The 18,689-nt window shown below is 41.9% G+C and overlaps 1 protein-coding gene across 1 annotated transcript; it reads left to right on the top strand.

Annotated features, from left to right (window-relative positions):
* Positions 1–14,097: 14,097 nt before the first annotated feature.
* rps16 (ribosomal protein S16) lies at positions 14,098–16,491 on the top strand. Its single transcript, XM_070928826.1, has 6 exons — positions 14,098–14,144; positions 14,234–14,285; positions 14,868–14,969; positions 15,418–15,514; positions 15,615–15,662; positions 16,306–16,491. Exons 2-6 carry the CDS (start codon positions 14,238–14,240, stop codon positions 16,449–16,451), a joined length of 441 nt encoding a protein of 146 aa, XP_070784927.1. The 5' UTR covers positions 14,098–14,144; positions 14,234–14,237; the 3' UTR covers positions 16,452–16,491.
* The last annotated feature ends 2,198 nt before the right edge of the window (positions 16,492–18,689 follow it).

The following is an 18,689-nucleotide window of genomic DNA, read 5'->3' on the forward strand; positions in this document are numbered from 1 at the left end:
TTTGTCTCCAGCCGCTGAGACTTGCATGAGCGAGCTGATTAAAAGCCATCGACAGACCTAAAAGTCATGTCATTGTAGGCGTGTTGTCAGCGATGTGACATCACTGTCAGAGCCTTCAGCACCTATGACTGATTCCCCCAGAGGAAGCTCGTGTTTACTGCTTTAATTGAGTGTTTCCGAAGGGACTGTTCTCTGGTGTGGTTTGTGAAACCAGATGAGGTGTCCAAGTCAAGCGTTCTGGAAAGGAATTTGGAGGAATTTGGCTGGTTTGATTGTGTGTGTTTCTAGGGATGATAGACTTTTTGACTGGGTATTGATGATATGATGATGATGATGATAGTAGGAAGTTACGCTAACATATATGCTACTGTATGCTAATATATCAGCTAATATTGACTGAGATTGGCCTTCTGATACATCAGATATCAGCCAAATATTAGTCAAAATGATCCACCTCTGCTACAGTATTTTGGAGGTTCCTATGTGTTTTCTTGTCAGTGAATGTCTTGAACTAATTATAGCAATAGTTGACATTCTGGGAAATATACTTTCTTACCAAGAGTTAGGTGAGAAAATCGATAACACTCTCATATCTGTACATTAGATATACAGCTACAGCTGGCAGCTAGTTAGCTGAGCATAGCTTGAAGACTAAAACAGCACCTCTAGGCTAGCTGTTTTCCCGTTTCCAGCCTTTATGCCAAGCTAAGCTAACTGGCTGGCTGTAGCCATATATTAACTGGACAAGTATGGAAGTGTTATCAATCTTCTCATCTCACTTAGCGAGAAAGCAAAAAAGAAAGTACATTTCCCAAAATGTCAAACTATTCCTTAAAATTTGTTTGAATTGTTTGAACTGTGAAGCCTTTTGTAACTTTTATTTTGAAACGTGCTATAAAAAAATGTGTTTACTTATTAGCTGTATCAGCTTGATAATGAAGGACAATTTCGCTGTATCTTGGTTATTTGTTTTTCATAAGAAATGATAAAAAGATATTAAATATCAGGACAGTATTCAGTCATGTCAGTCTAGACTGGTGCTGATATAAGCCACAACAATAAGACCAGACAAGGAAAGTACCTCATTTTCATTGCCATACAGTAACAGTATCCAGTCATATCCACCAGCATGTCAGTGCAGGTGACCCAGACAAGCAGCACTCACAGAAGGGTGACTGGTGAAGTGTGGACATCTCAGTCTCATCTGAGAGCAGCCAGACGCCCTGCTCCCATGCTCCCATGTCACCCAATGCCTGTTGTTGGCGCCCGCGACACTGACACACTCATCTCCTTCCCCGATTTACAGGTCCAGACAGCAGTGCTATCGAGCAGATAGAAATAGTCATGCTTTGATGTTATCAGGGGATGTCCAAAAACTTGTGTCGAGAAATACACCTGATAGTGCTGGCTCAGCCCTTCCGACCCTTTCAATTAGTCACTGGTGGATTGAAAAGCTTGTCCTGGCCTGCGGTATCAGTTGAGGGTTAGCAGGTCTACAGACAGTGAAAAGCCAGATCCTAGAACAGTTTATCCATGAAGTAACAGCCCCAAGGTGACATTGTGTGCCAGACTGGACAACCCCGCATCCATGACTGATGAACGGGCCTCTATTTAACTGCATGTTAACTTCACCTCCCCGTCCAATGTCACCAGGGGTTCAACTGGCAAAGTATTTAGGGGAAGAGTGGAATGAGAAAGCAGACTCTATCTGAGGCCAATCCTGAGTCAGGCAGTGAAGTGGAGGACCAGAAACCAATTGGCAGAGAGTTGTAGAGAGAGAGGCAGGTGGGGTAAAGAAGGGAGGCAGATTGTTTCAGACCATTCTAATCAAGAAAAATAATGATAATAGCAACCTGATCTGGCTTGTGGTCACACACTGTGGCTGTGGATGCTTCTTTACATGCTTGTGTCTGTGTTCCTCTTTGTGTGTTTGTGCACTGTTAATCCATCCTAGGTCCCTTAATCATTTGGACCAAATAGGTTAAGCATTGCAGCAGCACCTCATGTATCAGAACAGACACTGAGTGATTGTTTCACAGATGTACTATTTGCATTTTTGGGTCAGGACTGAAACGAACAGACGGGAACTGTTGCAGCCTCTCCATGCCATCTCAGAGAGCATGTCACATTTGACAGATGCACCTCTGCACATGTGATCAGGAACGCTATGGAAGCCTCTCAATAATACCAGCTTGACAAAATAATCTGTGCCTCCTAGCAGTCTGAATGGCCTGTGTTAACATAACACAAAACTGGGGTGCAGGGCATGGCAGGGAAGATAGTGAAGGGTTGGGGAGTGTTCATGAGGTGATCTGCTCCCAGACGACAGCTGAGCTGTAACCCCGGACAGAAATAGGGCAGTCGCTTTCACTTAACGGGGGCTGTACAGCTGGAGCATCATTTGATTCTGCTCTTTCAATCCCAGGCCATTATGCTGGCATGATAACAATGGATGTTTGATTGTGCTAACTCAGTTCAAATGTATGGTGACAGCGTTATGTCAGGTATGTGCCTACGAAGAGTGGACTTAGTGTATGTTGCAGACACATTTCATTCTGGGATGTGTGTTTCTTTAAGGCCAAATGAGTAGTGACAGCCTAATAAGACAAGGCTATTTGAGTGACCTTGTTTCCTGGAGAAAAGAGGCTAATAATAGGCCAAAATCTGGAGCTGCGGTGAAGCCTGTAATGGGTTAGTGCTAAAAGCTACGATGAATCATTCCAGCCAAGCAAGCCATGGAAAAAAAGATCATCAATTTTTGCTGTCAAAAATAAAGCCAGATGAAGATGAGCATGTTTTATGTCTTTATATTGATGACTATGGAGGAGCCTGTAAGGAAACTGATTACAAGATTACAAATGACTGGACAGGTACTGTATTAAAGGATGCGTTACAGACCTCCCAGGCCCATATGTGCAGTGACAGAGACTTCTTGGTCACTGAAATTGTTCCTAGTGTCTGTACTGACTGTACTGTACTGTACTGGCTCCTAAAGTGACTCCAATGTAAGAGATGGAGATCAAAATCAATAGTCCTCAACGCTGATATGAGGTTTCATCAGTGGAAGCAATTCAAATTCAGTGGGTATCCTCCAAAGTAACAGTCTTTGTAGTACGAAGTAACGTGGACTCCTACATATTATCACCTTATGAAGCTGATATGCTGAACGTGTTAGCAAACAGTTGCTTATTTCCACATCCAGCAGATACGGAGCAACATTGGCATTCATTTAGAGTTGTGTTTGGGTCCACCTGATGAATGTAAGTCTGACATTCACTCCCCTTCTAGCTCTGCTCTCGTCTCCACCAACTCCTGAGGGAAATATCTGGTTCTTTAGCTGCTAAATGCTTCACGAGCTAGTCGCTAACTTTGTCTGTCTGTAGTTTGGTGCTGGTCACATAGCGTATTAGAAAACCAAAACAGTGATTTAAAAGACTTTAAAACTCTTCGTAAAGCTGAGGGGAACTGCAGAGTCCGGTGACAATTCTTTGTGAGTTCATCACTATGAGCGACCAAGTCATTTAATCCATTGCAGATATCATAATATTCATTATAGCATCTTTAAGTTATAAGAACATTTGATAATTATATCAAAAAGTGCATAGACTTCCTCAGAGACAAATGTGAAAATTATTTTGTGACACAATCATCAGTTCTCCCAGTGAGTTAGTTATTTTGTACATGACTGCAATAGTCAGCAATATTTTAAATTAAAGGTTTATTGTAAAAATAATTTTTCATTAAATGTATGGTCATAAGCTTTTTGAGACATCCCATCTATGGTACTAAGAGACCCATTCAATTAAAGTACTACAATGCAGTGTCAGAGGTTACACCAAATGATTTCCACGAAAAGTGAAAAGGATACTGCCATACTTCCACTGACACTATTTATCTCTTAGATCATTTTAAAGCTTTGGTTCTCCTGTTTTAGAGTTCTTGATTTAGCTATTGAAACCCTCTGCCCTCATTATTTCCATTCACCTTGATGAAACGAAGCATGAGCGGAAAAACAGAGCCGCATTCAGTCTTTAAAGCCTCGGCCCTATCAGGTTTAAATACCACTTACACATTGTGAACTGAACTCAACCCCGTGGATGATCAGGGGGTGCATGCCCAGTGGGTGCATTCTCCGAGGTCAAAGGTCACAGGCCATCTCATTTGTCATGGGCAGTACTTCAAGGCACTTCACTTCACATGTGGACAGGTTCATGTTTCAATTAACAGGTGTCATATATCTCGTTTCCTAACTGCGCCCATCTCCCGCGACCCTGGTAATCCTAAAATCTATTGCAAGTTACAATGGATACAGTGTTTCTCGTGACTGGTATCAATCATATTCTGTTTGTTTCAGACAGACATTTCTGAAGGGCCCTTGAAAACCCATAAAAGGCTCTTTGGCAATAGTTGCCTTTAAACTGAGCAAATCAAGTCCACCTCGATTTATGTCCAGCATTAAAATCCAGCTTTTAACTCTCCCCTATTATACAGGAACGATGTTCAGTTAAGTTCCATCCACACACTTCACAAAGGAAGCCCTCAAGCAGCGGCTTAAAAATAGATAAGTGTTACTTGTGCTACTCTCCCTCTTGCAGTGAAGCCACCCACATATGCTTATTACCCTTTATGCAGCCATCTGACAATATTATCAGCACTAACTTCTGCAGCATACTGTGTGAGCTACAATAAAGCTTGCAGGCGAAAAGATATCAAGAATTGATTGCTTTACCTCACATTTCACAATAAATGACGGCCCAGAAGAGGCAAAACACCAAGTAATGCAGGTTTAGAGCAGCGCTGTTTGATTTCGACAGATTGTTATGCGTGCTGACATCTCGACCACATCTTTTTAGTGGGTGTGAAATTTCTCAACAGAGAAAGAGAAAAAAAAATCAATCATACTCTTTGAGGTTACATGTAATCTCATTTGAAGTACACTTTAATTTACCTCCACTGATCTCTTGTAATCTTAGCCATGGCACTATTTGATGCAAAATAAATGTAGTTTTTTGTCACAGAGATGGGAGCCAGGTTAGTGAACTGCTATCTGTGATGTAGTTTAAATTTAGAGCGCACTATGAATTGGGTCAAAGCAGTTTTAGTGGCAATATTCGCAATCCTTGTGTCATGTCCGAAGTGCAGCCAGAGGAATGTAAATGAAGTGCATTTTGAACGCCGTGGACGAGGTCGGCTGCCTGTCCTGGGCAACATGAAACACTGAGCGTTCGGGGAAACTGTCATTTGCAGTGACCTACTGTAGCATTTCATTCAGCTGTGTTATCTGTTTGGCATGGGCCTCACAGCAAGGTGTGGCCGTGTCGCAGATGACAAGGTGATGACTGACGCTGTCCATCACGAGTGGTACCTATCAACAGCCCCAGTCTGTTCCTAACTGAGCCGGAGAGGAGGATGATAGAGAGGGTGGGAGGGATGGGAGGGAAGAGGAAAGCAGGAAGAGATGTTGGTTGATTGCAGAGTCTCCTTTACCTCCTGGGGTGACTTCCCCCTTCCCATGCCTGAGCTTCCAAACCTAGACAGAACAGGGCACAATTCACCTGTCACATGGGATCAGCATACACCAGCACAATCCGGTTTTGTCTCCGGTGTACTGGAAACATACCACAATGCTCAGCGCTCAAGGCCTTTGGTGCCCCAAAAGGTAGACTGATTTTCCAGTCTCATGTCCTAACTGCTAAAGTAACCTTTCTCCCAAACATAAGCATACCCTAAGCTCCGTCTGATGATATTAAAAGGAATAGTTTGACATTTTGGGAAACAGCTAGCCTGGCTCCATTGCCAGAGGTAACAAAATCTGTTAACCAGCACATCTAAAGCTCTTGTTTGTTTTTTTCTTACAAAAACAAAAGTGTAAAAATGTCAAGTTGTGGTTTTACATGGGGTAATACAGCCTCTTCTTGTTTTTAAGCTAAGGTATAGGCTAACCAGCCACTGGCTCCAGATACATATCTACCGTATGGTAGTTGTACCAATCTTCTCGCCTAACTCTCGGCAAGAAAGCAAATAAGCGTATTTCCCAAAGTGTCAAACTATTCCTTTAAATATCATCACTTTGAAGGTCTACACCGGTTTTCATAAATACAAGACGACATTAAACAATATGAAGCTCTGATTTGAAAGTGTTGATCATATTTTGAGAATACGACACAACAAAGCGGAAGTCAGGCAAAACAAACAACAAAAAAATCCAGTTTGACAGATAAAAAACACAAACAAACATGACATTAAAAGCGGGCAGGAAGTGTAACCTAAGATAAACAATCAGATCTATTTTGAAAGCCTGCGTGACATCATCATAACAACCTCCTGTGGCGGGCCGGCGCTATAAATAGCTAAGTCGTCAAAGCCTGGTACATATATGTCCATGAAGTGTGCGGAGAACATTCCCCAGATAGCAGCAGATGGCTCAGAGATTGGAGCCTCGTGAGGAAAGGGTGAAGAGCTCGCCCACACACGCCTGATGCATCTCACTCCAGGCGCTGGAAGCTCACCTGGGAAAAGCTGAGGCTCCAAAATGATTGCTTGTGGGGTTAATGGGGTCACAGGGATCTGTTTTGGCCTTGCGCGCATTGTGTACATGAAGCGGTTCTTGACCCCTATTGCAGAGCCTGTGATGGAAAAAATTAGTCGGGCCTGCTGAAACAGAGAGGCCAGCAACTGCGTGTGAAGACATCCGCTATTTAATGTGTGTGGGACATTCTGATTGGTCAGAGCTACCAGGATGTGGAAGGTACAGCTGGTGTATGCGGAAAGTGTCTAAATAAAAAGGTTTCACACTTTGCCAAACACAACTTACAAAAGACTACTTCTGCATCTCTTGTTGCTATCGTGACATTGCATTTCCTCCTCATTTCTGCTTTTGCATTGCAAATAAACGGAACTTTGCTGCAGTTCCGCAATTACAGGTACCCAGTTTAAGCAGATTCAGTGAATACAACAAGACAGAATAATTCCCAATCCGGGAAATCCTATCTTTCATAACAAGCCTCTCCAGCTTCTGATGGATGGAAGCCTTATTTCAGCTCAATGAAGTCATCAGTGTAGTGTGTTTCTCTGATGTGCATGATGAGTTTGGCCAAAGCCTGGCTCTGCTCCTGCTGCCGGGCTTCTCCACTGCTGCAGGAGGGAGGAAAAAAACATAAGGGGGGAAAGGAAAGAGTCCACGACATCATCTCTCCAGGCCTTTTAAGGAGCTCTCCAGTGGAGGGCTGAGAGCGCTGGCCCACTTTCCCATCAGAGCTTCCCAGCCCTGTCTCCTCTCCCCCTGGGAGCCTGGAACACAGAGTGACTGAGCGCAGACTTATAGACACACCAGGAAACACAATATGGATATTATACACTTAATACTCTAACAACAGTGAAGTCAAACTACACGCAACACAAGACAACGGCATGACATGATGATCATTTGTCATGTGCACTTATGAGGGAAAAAGACCACAAGTTGTAACATATCATGTTGTCAAGGTCACACTTCATCATCTTTTGGACATTTTAATATGTGTGCAGGCACAAGCTAAGACAGGGAGAGAAATGAGGGGACGCTAGTTGCTGGCTGCAATCATATTCATCATTGTATTGCCAGATGTTGTCAAGCGCTGAAGCAGGCTGGAGCTCGGTGTTCCAGAGCCCATCAGATAGAAACTCTGGAGAGAGGAGGGAGGAGGGGAAGGAATAAAAGAGAATAAATAAAAGAATAAAGAAGGCTTTGCTAAAGTGGTGACCCTCTCTGGCTTTATCACTGTCGATGTCAGCCAGACCCCACATGGCCCCGTTCTCACCCCACTGCCACTGCCTCATACATGAACCCTGACCAGAGTCGCAGAACACACGCAGAACACACACACTCGCGCAGAAAGTAAGTAGGGGGAGGCCGAGAGCGAGATGGAACAAGAGAATGAGGGTGATGGAGCAGATTGTGTGGGCGAGCTGAGTGTGTGCGTGAGTGAGATTGATCGAGGGGAAGTACCAGTGCATGTGCGACAGCGCAGACAAATGGCAAATGAAAGGCTGTTATGTTGGCAAGTTTGGCCCTGCTCTACTGCCAGATCAGCTCCATGAGTTCAATGTTTCAAGTGCAGCTTTGAGCCCTTCAACCTGCTCTATAAACTATACGTCCTGCTGCAATACAAAATGAGGCTCTTTGAGTGAGCTCGATGGAATCGTTTTTGTTTTCCTGAACCTAATCCGATGGCGTGTTACAACCCAATTTCAAATCAATTTGGTTGGTTACAAGTGTTAAAAAACTTTATTTTCCTCACAGCATCTCAACAGTCTGTCAGATGGATGAGGTGGTTTTGTTTTATATAAAAAACTAATTAGCTTAATCCCAGAGGTTTCTTTATTGTACTGATAAAGTGAAAAAGTGAAGTGATCAGCCATATTTTGGAATATTTCAGTTGATTCAAGACATATATCCCCAACTATTTTTCTGTAAGCACTACAAAGAACTAAAAATAATTCATATCTGAAGATTTCTTTTCATAATAAAAGGACAACATTTTGGTCTCATTCACAAGAGCATTTGTTATATGTCAAAAACGGAAAAATCTTACATATTTCAATGAAATCTATGTATTGATGGCAGACAAAAATCTAATAGGTTTTAGGAATGTCCATAACTGTGTGTAAAAGACACGACATACTACACATCTTCATATTCCTTTCCAATTTCCTTCAGATTAGGACACACAAATTAAAGGAAATGTTGAAAGAAGGTCCACAATTTACCCAATTAATAAAATGATGCCCAACAGGCCTTTTTCACGGCAGATTTTTTGTCATAGTAGGAAAAGCACATTAACGATGGCGCTGCTCTGTCCCAGTAAACCACGACAGTGTGACAGTGTGAGCCAACATGTACAATACCAGGACTCCGAAACTGAAGAAGTCGAATGGAATTCAGTCATTAATCAAAGCAAATGATCACATCGCGGACCCACATTAGTTAGTATAAGTAATGCCATCTGTAAATCTGATTCTCGCAGTAACGTTGTTGACATTTCCAAACTTCTTTTGACATCATGATGTTTTTCATTGCACTGAAAGGAAAGTGTTCAAGAAAGGAAAAAGCACATACCGTTTAGGTTATCTGGATCCAGCTCAACTATCCGAGCTGAGCATTGCATTCTGGGAGTAGAGACAATATGTCCGCTGCACCATTGAGCCCGCTCACTTCAGCATTATCCTGAGGCCCCAACTCCAAGGCCACATGGAAGTTGACAGAGCATGGGACAGCTGCAAGGCCCATTGCTATGTGGTAAACGCGTGCTGAAATAGCCAAATTAATGGAAGGGGCTCAAGTCCAAACCAGGGTTCAATACCGGGCTACATTTTAGTGCTATGAGATGTCACCCACTCAGGCAGACATCAATATTTACTGCTGCCATGGCACAGACCATTTTGGTACCTCTCACTTCCAGGGGGGGGACTTTATTGCCAGTTTCAGGAAATCCCCCTCTTTGAGGCGCATTGGTCCACCACCTTGGGGTTGTTGTTTCTTAGAAAGAGGTTGAAAGTGACAGATATATTAGGAGGGAGGTCTGGCATATGTACAACTCTAATTTAAGATTAAAAAGCTGACAAATATCAGTCAAAAACCAAATGAAGGTGTTGTGCTCAGGGATATTCTGTCTGTATGTTGATTTGATTGAAAGTATACAGAAGTATGTGTGTGAATATATAATTTTCTGTTTTTTTTTGATTATTTAAGACAAAGATCTGAGTAGTCTGAATTATCATGTGTCATGAAATGGAGAATATTAGTACATTTGAACACTTCACAGGAAAACGGTAAGATAGAGAGAGCTATTTATGGATCCTTGCACAAGGATATAAAAGGTAAGACCTGTTGCCTTGAATCATAATTCTCTTGACTTGCAGATTCATGGGCCTCAGCTGATTCTCAGGGAAGACACTTTTCTGCCTCATGAGTCCAAAAGAGTTTTCCCGCGTTGCCTTGGTGACCGCGCTTCTGTATACCTCACAAAACCTTTTGCGCCCCTCTCCGCCTCTCCGCCTACCGGGTTTAGCAGATCTTCTCCTTCTGCTCAGGGAAACTTCAATTACCGCCAACACTTTTTCAACCACCGCAAGGCCTATTATGGTCAAATGAGACGCTACGGCCGGCCAGGAACAGCATCTCCACCCCTGTAAATCTGAGAGCGTTGTCTCATGCTCAGAGTGCTGTGACAAGACAAGGTCGAGGGGTCGCGCCTCCAGGTGATGTGTTTCCATAAGGCCGCGGAGAGGAAATGCACATATATGGTGTGTTCTTTATTTATTGCCAGCTCTTTTACTGGATGACTGCAGACTCTCCTCCTTCTGTAAGCTCTGCACCTCTTCTAAAGCACTGAAGCTCAGTGTCAGCCTCCTTAAAAAAATGTGGGATTTAAGAGTCTTGGATCATCGGAGAACGTTATGATTTTATCTGCCACATGTCAACGGAGTAAGTTATAATGTGATTGTGTTGGGTTTTCAGTCCTCGGCAGAAGATGTGCTGAAAATACCTCGACTGAAAGCAACAATCTGAGAGTGTTTAACTTCAAATCGTTCAGCGTTCTGGACATTGTAAGATGAACCTGACAGTTAGCAACACAAAAGGATTGTATGCTTTAGAGGCCTGCCGAACACAGCAGGAAATCGGGGACGATACAGCGGCCTTAACATGTTTCCTATGCAGACGGGGACGGGGTGCCCCTAGTGACCTCAAACACAAACACAGGTTTATCTGAAGGCTTATCATCCAGCCCGGGGTCCCCACACAGTGCTTCCTCTGTCTGCCTGACTCTGTTGTAGATTTTGGCACTCTCAGTCTACGGCTACGTCCCTTGCATTTATCTGTAAACTCCTCAGACTTGTCACACATAAAGTGAAAGGGGACGGGCAACGAAAAGAGAGAGTGTTGTACAGAAAACAACAGATAGGGCTCTGGACTGGGTCCTTCATGTAATGATTCTTCAATGGAGCAGGCTCCATTTGTCACTACTAGAGCATTAGGAAAAGGTCCAAACACCTACTGTATGTCTTCATTCATTTCAACACAGACCTTTTCTCACTCTTCTGCTCCTGCTGCTGTATGAAAGCAGCCTTGTGAATTTAGAGGCTACTTTAAAGCTGCACTATACAATAGTTTTATATCAAATGACTGTAATGCAAAAGGCGTAACTTGTATTGACAAACCAACAGAGAAATATCACTCAACTCTGCCGTTTCCCTCAGCTTTGCAGAGCATGTTAGCATCTTTCAGCTTATTGTTTAGGTTTTACATCCCGCAACTTTACTGTTGTGGTTCACTCTCATCAACCTCATTTTGTTTTCAGCAATAAAAAAAAACTTTGATAAACCTGCTGTACGCTACCTGCCTAGCACTAAACAGCAGACAAAGTTAGCATACGCTACCTCCCCAGCACAAAACAGCAGACAGACAAAGTTAGTGACAAGCTGGTGAACATAGTGACACCTTTAGTGGCTAAAGAGCCAGATATATCCCTCAGGAGTTGAGCAACAAGAAGAGTGAATATTAGGTTTTTATGCATCAGGTGGCCAGAAACACGACTCCAAATGAATGCTAATGCTGCTCTGTGTCTGCTTGATGTATTTTTGGCTAACAGTTAGCTAACATATTCACCATAACAACTATATAAGGACAATGCTGTGTCTACAGCTTGTTCCACTGTCCCCAAGTGGCCAAAAACGGAATTAATGCTACTTTAAAAATAATGCTTTGTTCCCAAAATGTTCATAAGCCTGTGCTGTAAAAAAAAAAAAAGGAAGGTAACACCACGAGAGAAGATGGGTGAATGTTATGGGCGTCTAAGGTAAACCTTTAAATCTATGCTCTCGCACAAATGAGGCTCCGTGCACACCACTGTGGTTTGAATTTGGGAGTCCGGGCAGTGTTGAAGTCGAGGCTGAAAGAAGCAAAAACCATTATCAATCTTGAACGGCTTATCCGGCTGCCCCGAGGGGAGTATGCATTCCCTCTGACAATAAAAGAAGCCAGGTGCCTGTTCACTCGTGGCCGACACTATAAACACCAGCCTCGCTGTAGTAAATGTCAGGCATAGGTAGGCACTGCACACTGCACACATGACTCACGCCACTGTATACAGATTCCCAAGATGCTATCTGTCTTCAGTCCTTCTCTGACCCAGGAATGGCCCTGCTGCGCTTCCCTCCTTTAAGGGTAAGACGGTGCCTTGAAGCTGACACTTTTTCTCTCGTCTCCAGCGTCCGACTGCAGGATGTGTGTGCTTGAGATTCTTGACAAGTGTTTCTCTCAAGGCTCTAGAGAAGGCGCCTGGTAGAATGTTTCACCCTCTTATCAATCTGGTTGAGTTAATCACCACAAAGGCTCAATTTTTGTCAACTGCACATCCATGGTGAACCTTGAGAAAGCAGAGAGGGGAACGTTTGGCGCCAGTTTCCTCCCACAAACTGCAGGGTCTAGTTCAGTCACGTCAACATTGTCCAACATTGTCCAACATTGTGGTCAGATCAAAGACTGTCTCTTGTGTAGGACTACAGTTTGATATTTGATGTCCAAAAAGCTCCCCACTTCCTTTTTCCCATGTCATGTCCCATTCCCATAGCCTGACCCTAAGCTCTTCAGCCCCAAGCAGCGCTGAACCACATGATCCCTGTGGTTTGACTCACCACAAGCTTAAAAATAAGGTTCGATAAAACCAAGACACAGTCAGTTTGTATAATTTGATATAAACTGTCAGCCTGTAACTGCACTGATTTCTGCCAGACAGCATCTGGTTGATGATACAACCTTGACCCCAGCTGAGATGGCAATGATGTCACACTTAAAATTGTGTTATTAATTTCACAAACACCAGAGGGTGCTGTTGTGTAGGAATTTAGAAATGTGGATGAGGAGAAGACCCACTTATACACACAATATGAGTACAGTCTTACATTAACAAGGGCACTGCGACTTCTATTGACACATCACAGTTTATAGGGTTTTTTAATATGATATGATTTCTGATTTTCTGGATTATATCATTCACAAAAATAATCCAACTTCAGTGTAAAATCTTTATCTACAGTATATAGTTTGCTAAAATGTGATTTGGCACCAGCAGATCCTGTTCAATAAACACATTTTGCTACTGTTTTTTGTTGTTAAGACAGCTACTTTTCCTTCTCTGGACAAGCAATTTATCTTTCCAGGTAGTATGTATACAAAAAACACTCAATGTTTCCACATTTTCAATGTTTGACCAGTTTTTGTTTCTCATACACAGTCAGGATGGTAGATTGTGTTAAGTGAGTACTAAGTAATCATTTCATTCAATCATCATTTAAATGCCATTTTTCCATTGTGGGCTTTCAACAGCCTGGACTTACATCAGTTTGCCATCAGTGACTAAAGCTTCATCCACCAGTCATTGGTAGTGAAGTCATTGCTTGGGATTGTTATAACTATATGCTATTTATTCTTAGAAAGCACAGAGTATAAAACATTAATATGAGAAATAATAAAAGTATTTCACAACAGTTTAATTAGGTATATGATATTACTTTTTGAGTAATGAAATTAAATATGGTCTGCTGTAGTTTACAAAACCAGTGTTTTTGTCTGTGACCCTTTGTTTTTACTCCAGAAATTAGCTTTTTGATTACTTTGGGACATTTTTGTGCTCTTTTTCAGTGCGTGGCTAGTGGTGATCTTGGGACGTAACAGCACAATTAAGACCTGTTTAAGGGAATAATGGCATCTGTCACATACGTTAAACCCATATAGCTATACAGTGTGACCTCACTACATTAACGTTACCTTTCTGGAAATAACACTGTAAAGTCGCCTTTTAAACAATTTTCAGGAATTATTGGTGCACCTGAAAAGCTGTCTGCATCATGGTCGGCATTCTGTGAGTCAATTTGCCCCCAAAATGGTAATTTCTAGTAAATAATGTCCTATTTTCTACCAAGAAACAGGTACTTTAATCACCAACAGCAAGGTTTATGAGAACGAAATGTAAAATGGCGGTAGAGCGAGAGCAACTGTCGCAAAACCTACCGCAAAGCATGTCTGAAGTGTCGTACAATAGCCCCTGATGTTCGGCATGTGGAACCCCGTCTGGTCTCTCCGTACGGCACCCTAGCTGAAGACGGTATGTTCTTCAGTCTGATCCGTTAAAATAGTATAAATTATACTTATTCACTGGTTTCTAATGTAACTGTTGTTCCCTGTGTGTTTCAGAAACATGCCAGCTAAAGGTCCTTTGCAATCTGTCCAGGTTTTTGGACGTAAAGTAAGTAAAATATAGAATTTATTCCACGTGTGGTGTTATGGCTACCCTGTCTGACTAGCGCACATTAGCCAAAGTAGCTAACATGAAGCGGTGGTATGTCCCAGTTTTACACCGATGTACCCGAGTAATTAAACTGTTAGGTATGTCGATATAGCTCTAAACGCACTGAAACTTAGCTTGAAGCCCTATTGCTTTTGTACGTGATTGTTCAGTACTCGTAAAATTAATGCACCGGTCGGTTTTGATGTGTCTTAGATCAGAGCTAGCATAGCTAGCTAGCCCGGTTGCTAGCTGTTGGGCTTCTGATACTTGAAAGAGGATGATAACGTTCATTTTAGCTCACGTGTCTCATACTAACTTCTATAATACTAACTCCTGACTAAATTGAAACTGTCAACAACCCTGAATCCGAATTATTCCGAGAAACTACGAGTTTTCATCAGCTGAATGTTTAGAGGAAAATAGGATGCAAGGACTTAAACATAATGTGTGTTTGTGGGTAATTTAACTAAAATACGGTGTTACAAAGGTTACTTTTCAGTTATTGTTAATGGCATCTAATGATGATAATGTTTGTCATAGAAAACCGCCACAGCAGTTGCCCACTGCAAAAGGGGGAATGGCCTGATCAAGGTGAACGGCAGACCCCTGGAGATGGTGGAGCCTGCCACTCTCCAGTACAAGGTGAGTCCCCACGAGAAAGGTGGTTAACATCAGGATGCACATGTCTGATCGAGGGCAGTATTTGTAACATCTATAGTGGAATGGGGCAGTGACCGGGGGGGATGAGCTGTGCAGCTTGACATAGGTGTCAGTTGTAACCCATTATGCATTTCAAGACGATGTAAAGTGGCCTACTGTCCTTCCTGGCCTGACAGCTGACAATAATATCATACAAAATTGAGTATTTGAAGGCAATCTTTATTGCAAATAAACAGATGGCTTAAGTCCGGCTACACACTGCAGCAGTACCCCTGAAGCTAGAAGGGATTTAGTTGCATGCTCTAGGACACAGTGGTATTCTGTATTACACCTATAATGCTGCAGATATCCTGGTTGCAGTGATTGTTCGTTCTTATTGATGGTTTTTGAAAATGTTTGGTCGACACATCACTATATGCTCTCTCTTTAGCTTCTGGAGCCAGTGCTGTTGCTTGGCAAGGAGCGTTTTGCTGGAGTTGACATCAGAGTCAGAGTGAAGGGTGGTGGACATGTCGCACAGATCTACGGTAAGCAGAATGTTCTTTTCTCAGTGATGAATTTGTTGCTTCATAGTTACCTGTCAGTGTGTTTTTTTCACTGTTATTTCTTTTTGTTGTTGTCTTCCAGCTATCCGTCAGGCCATCTCCAAATCCCTGGTTGCCTACTACCAGAAGTGTGAGTATTACATTTTGAGTGCACAAACATCACTCGTGCTTTTTTGAAATAATGTAAATGTTCCAACTAAACAATCTGGAATGCGTGGGGAGTGTTTTTCATTCAGTGGTGTATTTATAAGATGTGTATGAAATGCTTTATTCTTGTTTCTAAGCAAAGTTGCTTGCTTAAAGAAGTAGTCCAGATATTTTTGATGTGAAGTGGTATGACCTGCTCACTGATGGTAACATTGATGCGTGGTCATTAACTGAGGCTACAGATCTGTGGACATTCAACATAGCTGACAGCTTGTCAAATAAGAAATCAGGCCGGTTTATCTTAAAATACAACACAGCACTCAAACGTTACGGAGTACAGGACTTTTTTTTAAACTACAGATATTAGTCTGGTATTCTGTCATATGTTGGTGTGTTTAAAACAAAGTTTAACAGGTACATAACTTTTCTTGAGCTCAGAGCCAAAGGAGAAAGTTTATTTTAGTGTTACAAAAGGTGACTTTGGCTTGGATGCGAAAATCTGAATATACATAGTACAGTGTTCACTGCGTTGTACATGCAGTATTCTGTACAAACTTAAATATGTAGTAACACTTTGGATAGAGAAGAACTTGCAGAATAACCTTGGGTGTTTTGTCCTTCTGCAGATGTGGATGAGGCCTCCAAGAAGGAGATCAAGGACATCCTGATCCAGTACGACAGGACCCTGCTGGTTGCCGATCCTCGTCGCTGCGAGTCCAAGAAGTTCGGTGGACCTGGAGCTCGTGCCCGCTACCAGAAGTCTTACCGTTAATTCACTGTACATTTTCATAATAAAGTGGAGGATCAAAGAATTTAATTTGTCATTTTTTTTCATTTATAAAACTGCACAGATGGCTTACTTACAACCTCTTCTAGTTTTTCATCAAGCTGTTATGTTTTTTTTTTCCTTGGTCACAGCACAAAAAGACTTGTAGTACATGGTAACCTGTGTAATTCTCTAGCACCTAGTATGATAAGAGTTCTGAGAAATGAAGCTGTTCTTTAACTGAACTTGACCTTTTGACCTCTGGATGAGGACAAGACAAATGACCTACATGAATTTGATGGTCATAACTAACAAATACAGTACCAGTATTTAACTTAATATCATATATACTGCTCTATAATTATCAGTTTTGTACATTGCAAAGCAGATTTGAAAATATTAGTTATTTTAAACTTTTTAGCAAATATTTTCAGTTCATGGGTTCATTAACCATTCAATTCATCATTCACTCATTCTTATGTACACGGTTTTGTATTTTATGAAAGGTAAAATATATGCCTGTTCTGGACAATATTTGACTTGTTTTAGCAGGAAAAGCACAGGTGTTTAATCCATGGTATTAAAGTGTCCCACTAAGCTGTGACAGTGTGATAGTGAGTCAGCATGCACAATACCAGGATCCTGAAACCGAAGCAGCTGAACGGATTTCACCCATCATTCGTTTTATGATTTACACATGCTCCTTCTACTGTCATCAGTTTTCAGAGAGAAATACATATTTAATGGATGTGCAATGGGTAATAAAACTTTAATGTATGAACAATCATTTTCAAACACAAAAGTTCTGAGAAAGATTCACTCAGTAAAGCTGAAATGCTTTTTTCATTTACTGTAGGCTGACCTTATTTTGCTTTTCCAAGCAGTTTAGAACAGTTTTCAACATCTATTTGCTTTAGTTTTTCTTTATGATTGACACATTCTACCAACAGAGGGAGCCAGAAGACAGCGATGAATCAGCATTACAAAGACTTTCCCTCACCAGCAGCCATTAGGTTACTGGCTTGCTGCCATTTCCTAAGTGTCACATAGTCCTATAGATCAATAGATATATGATTAATGAATATACATCACATTATAATTCCACACTGTAGCCCTTTCTGCTCAAAATGCACATAAATCCTTGCTTGGATAAATAACTCGTGCGAAGTCAAGCGATGGCACCCCAGCTGACTTTGCTTTGAAATCTTTGTAAACAACATATTTAGAAAAACTAATACAACGCTGACTCTTGTTCCAGGACACTTTTTAACTTTTTAGCCACTTTCAGGTGTGTGAAAGTGTATAATGAAACTCACTCTGCCAAAATTTCAGAACTTCATTATGGTTGTTGGTGGTTTTATTGTATTTTTTCAGCCTTTTCTACCCTGATAAGAATACCTCGCACATATAATTTTCACTTATCAACTCTCAACACAAAAACAGCCTATTTGCACATGCTTTTCGATTATTTCCTGGTTCCCATTTTTACATCAAATCGCACCCCATTTTCTGCTGATTGCTTGTTACTGCTGTCTGTTATTCCTGCCAGTGCCGATGCACAAACACACTCCAGCACAACAACAGGAGTGTAATGAGGTGAGCTAAGCTGAGCTGAGGCCCAGATGTTGTTGGCCTCTCTGTGGGCAGCCAGCAGCAGCCGTTCCCGCTCGGTGAGCTCCCTGGGGGGATCGGGCCTGTGTACAGCCCTCCAATAATCAGCACAGCAGGGAAGCCCACTCCCCACTGCTACTGTTGTTTACTACTGTTTATTTTCTGCCCCTGCATACTGCCTCACCTCTAAAGGCCACAATGCTACGCCGGTGACATTCTGTGCCTCTTGAAATGGCTGTATTTTCTGCAGCAGGGAATAAGGACTGACAGCAGAGATGAAACTAATGTGGGTAATGCAGCGAGCTGCCGGCAACAGAGACTGAAGGAGCAAGAAGCTGTCAAAACTGATGTTTGTGCCTGTTTTTCTGTGAGATGGGAAAACTGGTCTCTTGATCTCTTTTTTTTTTCAAAAAATAATTTGTGTGTATCAACTGTCATAATAGGAAACTGCCCTTTTAACAGTAAATCACACAGTAATACATACATAAAACTGCAACAGGTATTCAGAATAAATGACCCTATTTATCTTTATATTCTGAAGATACTGAAATCATAGATTAATAGAGTAATCATGTAACCAACATCACGTACTACTTTCTCATAAACCATCCTTTATAAAGGGTTTGTAAGTTT

Source organism: Enoplosus armatus, chromosome 22, assembly GCF_043641665.1.
Source record: "Enoplosus armatus isolate fEnoArm2 chromosome 22, fEnoArm2.hap1, whole genome shotgun sequence".
Classification (NCBI taxonomy): Eukaryota; Metazoa; Chordata; class Actinopteri; order Centrarchiformes; family Enoplosidae; genus Enoplosus; species Enoplosus armatus.

Excerpts from the sequence above, each read along its gene's own strand:
- rps16 (XM_070928826.1), top strand. The coding sequence starts at position 14,238 with ATGCCAGCTAAAGGTCCTTTGCAATCTGTCCAGGTTTTTGGACGTAAA. Across the intron at positions 14,286-14,867 it reads TCCAGGTTTTTGGACGTAAA|AAAACCGCCACAGCAGTTGC; the intron begins GTAAGTAAAATA and ends TGTTTGTCATAG. Across the intron at positions 14,970-15,417 it reads CTGCCACTCTCCAGTACAAG|CTTCTGGAGCCAGTGCTGTT; the intron begins GTGAGTCCCCAC and ends CTCTCTCTTTAG.